Genomic DNA, 13,694 nt, shown 5'->3' with positions numbered 1-13,694 from the left:
CATAGCCAAATTGGCGGAGAATCCTCTCCGGGTGCTGCATCTCCACCAGCGAATAATTGATCAATGGGCAGCGTATATTCCACGGTATACGCATTGCATAAAAGGGCAATGAATCAAGATCGAGTGCGTTATCATCATACGGAGTCCAAATAAACTACAACACCATATAACGCCAATCAATATACTTGGAACAAATGCATCAGAAATACACTAAACGTAAAAAATTAATCACAACGATATACCTCATTTAGTTGCATATGATCCAACACGTTCCTTATTATACGTAGAGCATTGTGCGCCGTATGAGTACGGGATATATGATACGACCACCTAAAATCAAAGTTGAGAAAAGTAAGTGAAATCAAAATTCTTTATAACTATATAAATAAATAAAAATATTCATACCGTGCAGCATATGGAGCGCTAGGCAGAATATTGTCAGGGTCTATTATGGTCGGCATCAGAGTTGAAGATTCACTCGAGGGAATGGGTGCAAGTGTTATGATGCGAGGCCATGCCCATATCTGTAATAATTGCATGGCACCGCTAATATTATTTTTCCCTCGTTGTGATGCTGTACATAACTCCCGGTAGAGATAAGCCAACACTGCAGAACCCCAATTTGAGATATACTCCTCGTGTATATTTTTCATATGCCGCAGATATAACAATGACACGGTGTTTCCCATAGCATCAGGACACAACAGCCCACCAAGAATACACATGGCACATATACGTGCCTCCTGTAACACAGCCTCAAACGGGCTATTATCATCATACGTATTTTCTAATAAATATTCATATAGCACTGTCAGTTTTATTCTTGACCATCTAAATGCATCTTCATTTGGCATAAAACCCAACCATTGATGACAATAATCTTGCCACCGTTGGGTACTATACCTTGTATCTACCCTGGTAATAAGATTACCTTCCACTAGGAGTGCCCAGATGATGGCGATATCCTGCAGTGTTACAGTAGCTTCGCCCACCGAAAAATAAAAAGTATGGGTCTCGGGGCGCCATCTCTCTACTAAAGCAGTAATCAAATGGGTGTGAATTTCAACATGTCCACACTGCAAAACACCAAGAAACCCCATATTCTAGAGTACTTGCAAAACATGAATATGACGTGGTGCTAGTTGTAGGACACGAAAAAAAAGCTATATCACCACGTCGTACTGATAAAGTTGTATCCGAATTTTCGGACACATCTTCTGATCGATGATTTAATTGCCTGTATAAAACACTGGTATCAATAAGGCCAAAATTCGACATTCTCACTTTAAATTTTTTTAAAGAGAAAGGTGTAAAAATTGTGCAAGAACAAGAACAATAAAATTGGCAGGGAAATATTGAAGAAGAAAGAAGAGAAAGAACAAGAAAATTTGTTGAATGTTGAAGAACAAGGATTGCAGAGAAAATTTGGTGAAGGTGAAGAATAAGGATTGCAGCTCACACTTAAATAGTGCGAGCTGCAATCCTACATTATTGTCATGGGCCACACTGTAATAGTGTGGCCAAAAATAAGCTGAGCCACCGCGCTTGGTAAGCGTGGTGGCTCAGCCTGCAGCCTGCAAAATTGCAGGCTGTAGGTTTAACTTTTTTTTTTTTAACATTCAGTGAAGAATCGCTATCTGGAATAGCGGTTATTCACTGTTTTGTTTTTTATAAAATATTGCTGCCAACCGCAGTGGCACATGACAGAGAAATTTTTTTTTTTTTTATAAAAAATGTGGCACCGCGGTTAGTCACCGCAGTGCCACTTACTTTTCTAACACATTCACAATCACCCTACTTTACTAATTTATTTATTTTTTTAGCATTTTTTTAATAAATTCCCCAAAAAAGTTGCCGTAATAATTAAATAACAAATCAAAAAAGAAAAAAACACTAAAGAATTGCTCTCTCTTAATAATAAAACATAAATTATGAATTCGAATCTCACCAGCATATAAAATATTATTATAGTTGTCGTTCTATTTTAATAGTTATTATTTAACAATCACAATATGATGATTAATATATAATCATTATAATAATCAATAATTGTTAAATTTCAAAATTTTATATTAATAATTGTAATTGATCTCCTCAAAATATAATAGTTTTCACTTTCACTTAAAAAAAACAAATCAAACTATAGATATCGAGACCAAACTCCTCAGAATTCCACAAAATTCTGCAACGTATTACAAAGATTCTCAGGCAAATCAACTACATGTATGGCAAAAGGATCAGATTTATCATAACAAAAACCCGAGCTAGAAATTAAAGCTGTAGACACATGCAATGGAAGTTCAGCTTTCAAGTTTCTTTTTCTTCTTTGATTTTCTTTCCTCAGAGTGTCCCAAGGACCCAGTAGAGGTTACAGCGCTATTTCCCTTTCCTGAGTCCTGGATAGAATGTTCCATGGATCTATTCTGCTCGTCCACACGTTTTCTCTTTGGCGGCTTCGGAGGCTCCGCAGGTCCAGACACAGAACTCTTGTTTCTGCTGCTTGGTGTGGAGTAACCACTCATTGCCTGAGAATTTTTAGGTCTAATACTACGGGTGGGAGTTGCAAAACGACGACCAGACATGGTTGAAGTAGCAGCTGAGGACCGTTGAGACTGACTCGAGTTAAGGTTATTGCGTTTCTGAAGTTCACTAGGCTCTGGGTAATGGATCAACGAAACACGCCTAGAAATCTTCCCAGCTGTCATCATACAAACAATAATGTGAGCCCAATTACCCGATACGCTTAGCAAAAGCCAACAACAATGTATGCGAAATTTACGCAAGGGAATAATAAGATACGTCCATATATTTGGTCTCCATCATACAAGGGATCTCATAATCGACGAAATCATGCCAACTTCTTCATAATATGAGCACAACTAAGTCTTAGTATGAAAGATGCAATCCTGGTGGAAGGCGACAGGTGACATAAGGCTCAGGAAAGCTCCATGAATATACAAAGGCAGTGGAATACACTTCAACCAAAGAAACCTCAGGTTTTCTATTTAGCTTATTTTTATGGATGCCTATTTCTTAGTTTACTTTTGTCTTCATGTATTTGACAATGGTGTCAGCTGGAACTAGAAGCGAATTATTGCAACCAACTTAGATAGGCGTCAACTCGGAAAGGAAATAGAAGAACTCAAGTATACCAATTTTAGCCTCTGATGCTGAAGATAGAAAAACGGTAGCCTCCGGACCTTGGGACTTGAAACTTACCACTTCATATGATTTTCCTGCATAGTGAGCCATACTAAAAAAGTGAGCAGGCAGATGCTATTAACTGAGTTGAACCAAACACATCAGAGCTGAAATCAACTTACCAGAAGAACCCTCTAAGGTGCCCAGACATCCATCATTCTTAAGGTTCAGCGACACATGTTGCCCATCAAAATCAGGAGGCTGTAAAAAAAATAGGTCCATCAGATCATATCAAACGTCTCCTTTCTGAAAGTAAAGAAATAACAAAGATTCACTTTCAGTTTATCATGAACCTGGATTATACTAAGATTAACTAAAGATAATATTACAGGGAAAAAGCTTCTATGATACATTGATCCCGAAGGAAAAGATAACAAAAACAAACAGGATTCAACAATTTATCTAGAATTTACGGGTGAAATTATTTCTCTGGTATAACATAATATTGAATACCACGCTGCCAATAAATTATGTCCCCCATTCAAATCAGTAAAGCAGAGAAAAAGATAGCATCGTTCTGCCAGTCCTGGGAACGAAAATGTCGAGTAGATCATACATGATTAATAGGCCATTGAATAAGCCATAGCTCAGTCGAGTCTGTTAAGTTGAAGTCAATGAGTGGATCCCTTTTATCCTCCACAAATCCCGGTGGCGGCTGGTAATCTGTCTGGGCCGAAACATCCATTATCTGCACAAATAAACCTCACAAGTAAGAGATGCTACCAATGCAACAAATAACTCGAGGACTATCAACATCATCAAGAAAAGCATAAAGGTTGGGTGCAATAATAAGAAGATCAAATATAAGCACAGTGAATGGATTAAACAAAGAGGGATTTCTGATGGCAAGAGCACCTTTTCAGAGCAGATGTAAACAAATATATGTTGCACAACGGGATGGAAAAAAAAAAACCTAAGTCAGCTTCTAAGCATCAGTAACAGCAGAAACAAGCCCTTTCATCAACCTTAGATTTCCTGTAAGAAACTAAGCTCCAACAAGACAACCTCAGCTAATTGCAACAATAACGAAAAATAAAAAAGAATCTTGCTAAATTAACATAACTACAGAAGCATTGTCGATAAAGTTCCATGGGTTTTACTTTTCTTTCTACATGCTCATCTCAATTACAGTCAGTAAACCGTGAACAAGAAGCTATTGAAATTTTGATAATTACACACACAGAGAGACATGGGTGTGTGCGTGTGAAAGTGATTAGATAAGAAAACAATACATACAAGAGGCATCAGAGAAATTTGAGCACCTGAGAGCGAGAGAGAAGAGGCGGCTGCCGCGACTGAGGGAGGCGGTGTCAACTGCCAAAGCCCGATTCGCAGAACAGAAGGAAAAATAAAACACAAGGGAGGGAGCGACAGCGTTACACTATAAAGAGGCTGTCGTTTGGACTTGTTTTATATTGGTAGGATTTTTAGGTTAGATTAAATACATTTTGGCCCCTGAAATATTGTTTATCATCTAACAGCCCACTAAACTAACTTTTTATATCATATAATAATTGGTTTTCAAATTTTTATTTTATTATTTTTATAACTCTTCTCTTAACATTTGGTAATTGAAATCTGATCTTTGTGTTGGTTTGAGAAATATTATATTTTTTAATTCAATTAGTCGTCATAGCATTAAAATAAAACTAGTCGTAAGCCTCATCACAACTTATCGTATTTGAATGATTATGTAACTAGTGAAACGGTGGTCCCTAACCGTGGCTTTGGAGCAAAAAGATCAATATTTTGTCTAATTAGGTGGTTTCCTCGTCCCCGAAATTGGTCCAAGCTTAATATAGATGGATCTTCGTTATGAAATCTTGACCCTTCTACTTGTCCAGGAATTATTAGAGATTCTTCTCATAAGTTTGTGATTGTGTTTTCTACATATATTGGTATGGCTGAATGTAAAATTTTGCTATAGGGAGACTATTAATTAATGTAAAATTTGAAAAGTTGAATAAATTAGTTATCTTATTGATTGAAGGATATTTTTTAAATTGTAAAAAAATTGGTGCAAGTCGTCACTTTGTATCTGTAGTACTTGTTTTCTTTATAATAGGATAGATTGTAGATTTATTAAAAATATATGCCGGAGAAATATCGACATATATGCCGGAGAAATATTCATAATTATTAAAAAATTTCAACAATGAGCATTTGATAATGCAATTATAAGAAAACATATATAGTGAGATCATCATATTATTCACTTAAACTTGAGCAAAACTTACATAAAAAAAAAAAGAGTTTCTTCAACCTCAGAGTACCACTCCTACTGCAGATGGTACAACCTTTGCTTTCCACAGATTGCCACATTTCTTGAAAGCCAAAGAAAAAAAAAATTAAAACCCTAATGGGGCAATGGAATATCAGCAAGATCCTCTCTATATGGGACATGCTCCATTTCAAGCCCACCTTCTTCTTCATGCCCATTTTCCATTCGGGTTTGGGCAACCGGGTCGAGCTTTGTGGGCTCAATGAAGGTGACAACCTTATCTTTCCGAAACATGAGATATATCACAGATACTACATACACTCCCATGAGAGGGAACACTATCATTCCTATGAACACATTCCCAACTTTTGGCAAGCTGTTGTGCATCAGCCAGTCAACAAACCCTGTGATCAGATAGTAGACGTTGATGCCTATGATCCCCAGCCCCAGTATCCAAGAAACCACGATGATCTACACCCATGAATAATAATCAATTTGATTTGATGATCATCACTTGGATTTTTTTTGCATAAGGATTTAGGGTTAATTATACTCCAACCACCTATAAAACCTAAAATTACGCTTTTTCCAAAAGAAATTTCAAAATTACACTACACCCCCTCCGAAAATGCACACCTAACCTTTAGCCTGAACTGAAAATGTTGACATCATTAAGAGAATTACACAAATTTTCAACTTTGCCTCTCATTTCAAATTTTTATGTATATTTTTGTACGTATAAGAGGATAATTGTAATTAGCATTATTATATTTTTTTTTCTTTGTAAGTACAAAATTATTACATGAGAATGTTGAATAAAAAGTAAATTAGAAATTTTACGTATTCTTTTTTTGGTAATGTCAGTATTTCTCGTCTAAATTCTAAGAAAAGTGGGTCAGATATAAATAGTGAGTTTTCAAAGGAGTGTAAATGCAATTTTAAATTCTTTTTAAAAAAATATAATTTCATATTTTTAAAAGTGAACTAAAATATAATTAACCCAGAGAATTTATTGATGGTGAGGAAATAGTACTTACATATATGGAGTTCTTGTGAGGTCCCATCTTGGTGGAGCTGCTGCTGAATTTAAGAAGTGGGATGAGCGCAAATGGGAGTTCAAATGATAGTATCATCTGCAAATTATTAGAAAGAAAAAAAAAAACTAATTAGTGATATAATTTTATGTTTCTTGATTATCGAGAAATCTTAATTGATATTGAGATTGACTGACTCAAATTTAATGAGAATATTATGAGTGAAATATACTGATTATTTAATTGATGTATAATTTAAAGAAAAATTTGACTAAATAATAGTGTACATACTGATGCTATGATGATTAGGCGACCAGCTCCGGATGACCCTCCGATGATTGAAACAATTAGACTAGGTGTTATGGCAATGCACCTTGTCATCAAATTTCTAATCCATTTTCTCATCTTTAGATCCAAGAAACCCTATATTATAAAACGGAAAATTTAGTACGTGCAGACTTAATATTTAATTATTCATATATATATATATATATATATATATACGATCAATATATTATACATTCAGATATTTATATCATGCATTGTATTAATACATCGTAACGCCCAGTTCATGACTGGACCATTGACATAACTTAGCATCGAGTGTAATATTATGAAATACTTTGAATAAAAATTTAAAAAAAAATGAGAATTTTTTATTAATACCTGCATGATGAACTGTCCTGCATAAGTGCCAGTAATGGTAGAGCTCTGGCCTGAGGCTAACAATGCAATGGCATAAACAGTAGAACTTGATCTGCCCAAAACATTCTGCCATACGTATATATACATCACATGAAAATATCTATTTTTAGGACAAAAATTTCATTTAATTCAAAAGTTTGAGAATTAATAATCTCAAATAGTTAACAACTATTGAACCTTGAGGAGGAAAGAGGCAGAATTGAGTGTTAAGTCGTCGCAATGATCTTTGTTTTCCGACGATAGATTATCGGCTGAGCAGACAGTTCCGGACACAGACACAACTGCGACGTTGATCAAAAATGCTACAAACAGCGCAAATCCACTCTCGATCAAGAAATACCGACAAGCATCCTGAAATTAAATAATTGAATGCAAGGTTAATAACTTGATTGATTAGACCTCGCTCTCGCTCGCTCCATACATTATGGCAGTACAGATATATAGAGTATCAAATCTTTATTTTCCCAACTCAAGTTTCCGGTAGAATTAAATCTCTACTTACGTTAATCCCACGGACCGAATTGGGAATCTTCCGCGAAAGCACCAGAGCAGAATGAAGAAAAAGATTATGCCTGTTCGGAAATAATAATAACAAAAAAATTAAGATTAATTGAAGAATTGATCATAATTATAAATCAAATACAATCCATGATCATATCTTTTTTTTTAAAAAAAATTAAAAATATAAGGTAGTGATTAATTAAAATTAAATGAACATGAGAAATAGTACATACGGCATAACAAGGGCACCAAGCAGTGCAATGGCATCACCAGTAGCAGATTTGCCACTGAGCTTAGGGATGAACATTCCTTTGATAACTTTAGTTGCTGGAGGCTTCACATAGCTGAGTTCCCCAAAAAAACATGCTGCCATTATGAACACTAAGATTGCAATCAACAGCTCCAGCTTTCTCACCTGTTCATTTTTTACTAAAATAATTATATTTTTTAAAATATATAAATAATAAGATATTATTAGGAGAAAAATCCTTCGGTGGTGAGTCTAGAAAAAATACTAACTCAACTATTACAAGAATAGTGGGTTACTTAAAACCCTTAAGATAAACCAATATACAGAGATATAAACAAATTTTAAATATAATATATATTTTACAGATCTATACATAATATTATAGAAATATATATATATATATAAAATAAAAAATGGGTTGGCTCAGAGAGCCAGATTCGAAGAGAAAAGCCCACGGTTGTAAAAGCTAGCAACCTCTCACTATTGTTCAATACCCAACAATAACCACCAGAAAATTCAGGCCACACTGACCCACTTGAAACCACAAAGGTTTCCCACACAAGAAATGGTTAACAAAGAACGTTTTAAACGTAGCAAAAGAAGGAGAAAGAGAAAGAGATATCTAAATCGGTTCCAGTAGGCCAAAAGACATGGGGGGCTTTTATAGAGGTATAGCATTAAAGATGAAGGCAGAGATAGGCGACGGAGAAGGATTTTTATGGACATGAGAATCGGTAAAGAGGAGAAAGCAGAGAAAGAGAGAAGGGGCTAGTGAAAGAACTGCAGAGGGAACGAGGGGCGGGAATAGGATGAATTAGGGTTTAGGGTTATTAGGGTATAAGTATTAGAGTTACCGGGTCGGGTAGCTGGCCAACTTAGTGAGTGGGTTGAGCTTAACTAGTGGGTTGATGGTGGAGTAGGCTAAGCCTTCCAAGTTAGAGGTTTGGGTAAAACGGGCTTGAGCTTATCAATAAGATCATGGGTTATTTTTCTCAATAAATATTAAAAGATTGAATTTAACATACATGTCATTTTAGAACAAATAATACGTGTAATAACGTAAATATTTAATATATTAACTTGTCCTATATTTTTTACTGCATATACATTAATCATTACTTATATATATATGTCTTTTTCGATAATAGAAGAACTAATATCATATTATCAAAAGAAAAAAAAAAGAATATTAGGTAAAAGTTGTGTTCTTACATTGTTTTATTGTCGTTAATTAGTTAGTTTATAGTACATTAAGTTTTAATTTTTATTAAATATCCTTTATTGGTATATAGAAGACTAAAAGAATATAAATATCTATATTTAATTTTAGAGTAAAGTGGATTCTATATGACTATTTATATAAGAAAATTGGGATTCTATACTTGAAAATATTAATTTATTATATCAACAAAGGATATATATATGAAAAAATGTCGTAAATATTTTAAAAGCATTTAAAGTTTAATATTTTAATTATTCTTAATCTAACGATTTATATATTACTCATGTGTGAATACTCTAAATTCAGGATTATTATCAATATTTTTATTTTTATTTTTATTTTTGAAGGGATGGGAGTGAGCTGATGAGCATACGTAAGTAACAAAATGTGTCGTATTTGCATATTAATTATATCATTGTTTGTTCTTCTATAATTTTATGTTGCAAAAGATTTTTAAATTTAAGTGAGTCATCAAATGGATCAACTCCATATGTCCATACAAAGTTGCAAGAGGAAGAGTTCAAATATATTAAAAGTAGAGTGGTTAAGATCAAATTAATTAGTAGATAAGTCAAAAGAATTACTATATAAAAACAAAAGGCCTTCCACACTCATAAGCGGCTGTTAATGACACTGCTGTATTAATTTCTTATAAAGTCAAGAATGCCCTTCAATCGATAAATAACTAGCTTATTTAACTTTCTAAATTTTACATTAATTGATAAATTAATTGTTTTTCTTTCTTTCTTATTTTTAATGTAATATATTGATTTAAGTTTATTTATAATATTATTTTTAATATATCTAAAGTATATAAAAAATTATTCATTATATGCACGTAGGAACAACATACCATAATTGCTAGTTAAGTATAAATCTTACCCCGTATTTCTGCAGTCCGATCAAGAGAAGAGTACTACAACCCGTGCAAAGAACACCGACCCACACTGGGATGTGGAATAGTATGTTGAGTGCAAATGCTGTCCCGATCACTGTTCCATATACATTTAAGTTCAAAAATTGATTCAATGTATTAATATTCAAATCAACGAATACGTTTAAATGAAACAAAAAAGCAACAAACTATTATAAAAGTAAACGTGCAGCCACGTTCATGAAATTCAAGCTCACAATATTTTATTTGTGAGGGTTCAATCTTATCAATCAAGCAATGACTGGTTCACAATACATGTAAAAATACCTTCAGGAATGTCAGCAGCTATGACGGCAACCTCAGCCAACACCCACAGACAGTACTTCACTAACATGGGGTACTCAGCCTTGCATAGCTCAGATAAATGTTTGCCTGATCAGCCCAATAGTTTGAATTAATTATTTTATAATGTGATTGATATATAATTTAGAAAAAATAATTATTTTATAATAAACAAATTTAATTTAAATATTTACTTATTATTAATAATATATACTACAAAGAAATATTGTATTAGATGACAAAACATTAAATGCTGGTGCATCGTACGTACCGGTGCTAACTCCAAGATTTGCTGCAAGTGATTGAATTATGAGTGCGAAGATCAATCCGATCAGGATCACCCATAGCAGCTGCACATATGACAAATTAAATTAAATTTACACAATAAAAATAAATATTGAAATAAATTATAGGACATCACATAATTATATTTTTTGGGAAAAAAAAGAATAACAATAATAATTACTTCATATCCATGGTTTGCTCCTGCTTGCAGATCAGTTTCCACTGTAATTTTTCGAGATTCATCAACATCAATTAGTCCATAAATATTTAATATATGAAAAAAAAATCAAATTAATTGAGTTTAGCTCTGTGTGTGCGTGCAAGACGGAAAATTCTAACCGGAAATAAGTTTGGCTGATTAAGAACTAATTACATGATTAGTTAAGTAATACACCGTGATTGGTGTAGAGTTGAGAGAAAGTGACAAATCAAGTGCATGACACTTATTCTGATGGATTTGATTCGGCCAAACCTGATTTGGATAAAAAATTTTGGTCCGAAGAACTTACAATTTCCAGGATCAAGGTAAGCAAGTGAGACTAAGAAACCAGGGCCAACATATGACAAGAAGTTTCTCCATCCGGGTTTCTGATTACAAGTAATTACATCCAAATTAATATGCAAATACCAAAAAACCAACTAAAATGAAATTTCAGACATGCAATATGAGACCGACGACGACAGAAACGATGATGACTTACCTCTGCAAGAACGTAGTCTTTTCCGTCAAATTCTCTGCTGCCGGCCGGTGGTGTCTCCGCCACGGAGACTATGCGGTGGTTGTTCCCACCTGCACCACTACCTTGCTGCTGCTGCAAGCTTCCCATATTTCTGGGGTGTGTGCGACTGTAAGTAGTTTTCTTACCAAAGTTAAAATAATTTGGAATGTGTGTCTTTATTTATAGTACATGAATATGAATAAAACCTGTCCAAAACACAATTCCCTCTGCTACTAGTTAAATTTATGCTGCCGTAGTCACATATGTTGTAATACATAAAATTAGGGAAATGTCAAGAACGTGAATGAAGATTGATCTAAGAGGGTTTTATTAATGTCTTTTTAAAACCAAAATTGGACAGGATTCTTGGAGTTACATTAAAAGAAATACAAATTATTGTTCAGGGTTTGTGAGATTGACATAAAAATTCAAAGGGGTCGTGGAACTTGCCGTAGGTAAATAGGATATGGAACATAAGTTGTCGTGACCGAATTTGGTTGACCAAATTAATTAGCAACTAATGTAATAAATTTAAGTGCAACTAATTTAACCACATATAATTCAACTCAAGCTAGTCATCTATATTAGGGCCATTTATTAATTTTAATACTTTCTGACCTAGTGGATGGAGTTGGATTAAATTTTAATACTTTAAATGAAAGTGAAATAGTACAAATTTACCCTTTAAAAAAATTGGACCTAGGCCCCTGCAATAAATTAATTTTGGCCTGAAATGGTAATTTGCAAAAATTATAAAGGTTGGGAGGTCATTTGTAAAAAAAAGGATGGAAAAAAAGTGCAAATGACTCAATACGTTGGGGATGTCTACATTTAATCTTTAAATTATTAATGAAAAAGTTTAAACGAGTTGTTTTTTAAGGGACAACTCAGTGGTTTGAATTTCAAGAAGATTTTTTATTTAAATTCTGAATATTTATATATTTTTAAAATTCTATAAAGTAAATAATTAAACTAGCGATCCTATAAGATTGAAAATATAATTTTATCAATTATATTTATATAAATAATAATTCCAAACCAAAACACCATCAAAATTTATCAGACGAATTGGGAATAATGGGTAATAAATTATCCACCCCCACCAGAAAGGGGAAAAAAACAAAAAAATAGGAGATATTATATTATTATTATGATATAAGAGGAAAACGATTGGTTCTTACTTTTGCCCGTAAATTATTGCTATTATTTAATAATATCGGCCGGCATTTTGATGCGTAATATGTCATTTGGTTACATATATAGAGATTATATTGCACACAAGATTTGGAGACAGTGCCACAAGTGTAAATGAGGTAATTTGTGGGGGTCAAATTAAGATTATTTTAGTATTTGGTTGTGTTGGAGAATGAATTTGACAATGGGAATTCTTTTTTTATTTTTTAAAATAATGGCTAATTAAGAGTAGAAATCAATAGCGCCATATCCTATCCCTCGTAAATTCAAAAATAGGTCGGCTTGCTTTTGGTTCCTATAATTTGATAATTTTCTAAAATAATAATCGACAACTTTCTAACTCGATCTGTGGAGAAATTAATACTCCTAATTCAAATGACACGTTTAGTTTAGCATCATTAAGACTGTAACGATCTATGTACATTACAAGTCAAAAATACTGATAATTAATTCTTGTATAATTAATTGTATTAAAATTCCATGCAATCGATTTCTTATATTACGTAAATATACTACCACGAAAACAAGTTGTAAAAAAGACTATATTAAAAGAAAAGGATTGTTGACATAGAATCTTTGTTCTACCATAAAATAAATAGATGGGGAATGTTGATTTAAGCTCTCATTATTGGAAAATATCAAAGCTAAATTACAACAAACACAGATAATGTTTTTATTACATATGGGTACGAAGATTTCAAATTAAAAAAACGTTGCTGATCAAAGTGTTGAATAAAAAACACTAGAGAGTGGCATGAATTGGGCTGCTCTCATACAATGATGCATGCAAGAATCTCTTCTTACAGCAGCCAAGAGTTTGATGGGTAGACGTCAGTTGTCCAGAACGAGTTGGCGACTCCCAAATTTTCAACTCTGATGACTACATGCATGCTGTAATTTCTTTATTTTTTTATTTGTTGAGAAATTATGATTCATCCAAGGCCCACATATTCGGATTGCTTGGTCCATAGCCATAGCCAAAATATCTCATCCGACCCGATTTCTATTTTGGTCTCTCTCATCTTCTTCCCCTTCTCTGTTCTCGATTTTCTTCTCCTTCATAAATGCCTCATGCTTCGATATCAATGTCCTACCTCCTATATATACTTCAAGTGGCGAATTTGGTCCTTTATAAACTGGCCTTAG

General features: G+C 33.5%; 2 protein-coding genes across 5 annotated transcripts; both read right to left on the bottom strand.

Annotated features, from left to right (window-relative positions):
* Positions 1-2,149: 2,149 nt before the first annotated feature.
* LOC105155181 (mediator-associated protein 2) lies at positions 2,150-4,615 on the bottom strand. Of its 2 annotated transcripts, none has more exons than XM_011071050.3 (5): positions 4,464-4,615; positions 3,758-3,889; positions 3,324-3,402; positions 3,153-3,236; positions 2,150-2,698 (listed from the first exon to the last, which is right to left on the bottom strand). In XM_011071050.3, exons 2-5 carry the CDS (start codon positions 3,884-3,886, stop codon positions 2,301-2,303), a joined length of 690 nt encoding a protein of 229 aa, XP_011069352.1. In that variant the 5' UTR covers positions 3,887-3,889; positions 4,464-4,615; the 3' UTR covers positions 2,150-2,300. The 2 variants fall into 2 exon arrangements, with proteins under 2 accessions (XP_011069352.1, XP_011069343.1); XM_011071041.3 differs by having other exon boundaries at positions 4,438-4,591.
* A 776-nt stretch (positions 4,616-5,391) lies between these two features.
* LOC105180371 (metal transporter Nramp7.2) lies at positions 5,392-11,747 on the bottom strand. Of its 3 annotated transcripts, none has more exons than XM_088877731.1 (14): positions 11,561-11,744; positions 11,337-11,481; positions 11,145-11,223; positions 10,817-10,857; positions 10,622-10,700; positions 10,336-10,440; positions 10,017-10,126; positions 7,896-8,077; positions 7,664-7,733; positions 7,339-7,512; positions 7,123-7,227; positions 6,748-6,879; positions 6,460-6,555; positions 5,392-5,893 (listed from the first exon to the last, which is right to left on the bottom strand). In XM_088877731.1, the coding sequence occupies exons 1-14, from the start codon at positions 11,629-11,631 to the stop codon at positions 5,558-5,560; spliced, it is 1,725 nt and encodes a 574-aa protein (XP_088733857.1). In that variant the 5' UTR covers positions 11,632-11,744; the 3' UTR covers positions 5,392-5,557. The 3 variants fall into 3 exon arrangements, with proteins under 3 accessions (XP_088733857.1, XP_020546917.1, XP_088733858.1); XM_020691258.2 differs by having other exon boundaries at positions 11,337-11,466; XM_088877732.1 differs by having other exon boundaries at positions 5,667-5,826; positions 11,561-11,747.
* Positions 11,748-13,694: the final 1,947 nt, after the last annotated feature.

The sequence above is a fragment of the Sesamum indicum genome, linkage group LG2 (genome assembly GCF_026168435.1).
Source record: "Sesamum indicum cultivar Baizhima isolate 11 linkage group LG2, ASM2616843v1, whole genome shotgun sequence".
Taxonomy (NCBI): Eukaryota; Viridiplantae; Streptophyta; class Magnoliopsida; order Lamiales; family Pedaliaceae; genus Sesamum; species Sesamum indicum.
The sequence above is the reverse complement of the archived record's forward strand: the minus strand, read 5'-3'. Positions and strand labels throughout refer to the sequence as shown.

What these genes read in the sequence shown, in the direction of transcription:
- LOC105155181 (XM_011071041.3), bottom strand. An exon ending in CACCTTAGAGGGTTCTTCTG is followed by an intron (nt 3,237 to 3,323) that starts GTAAGTTGATTT and finishes CTCACTATGCAG; the next exon opens with GAAAATCATATGAAGTGGTA. An exon ending in AGCATCAGAGGCTAAAATTG is followed by an intron (nt 2,699 to 3,152) that starts GTATACTTGAGT and finishes GTATGATGACAG; the next exon opens with CTGGGAAGATTTCTAGGCGT.
- LOC105180371 (XM_088877731.1), bottom strand. Translation starts at nt 11,631, where the DNA reads ATGTATTACAACATATGTGACTACGGCAGCATAAATTTAACTAGTAGC. An exon ending in GGGAATTGTGTTTTGGACAG is followed by an intron (nt 11,482 to 11,560) that starts GTTTTATTCATA and finishes AACTACTTACAG; the next exon opens with TCGCACACACCCCAGAAATA. An exon ending in CTTGGTGCCCTTGTTATGCC is followed by an intron (nt 7,734 to 7,895) that starts GTATGTACTATT and finishes ATTTCCGAACAG; the next exon opens with GCATAATCTTTTTCTTCATT.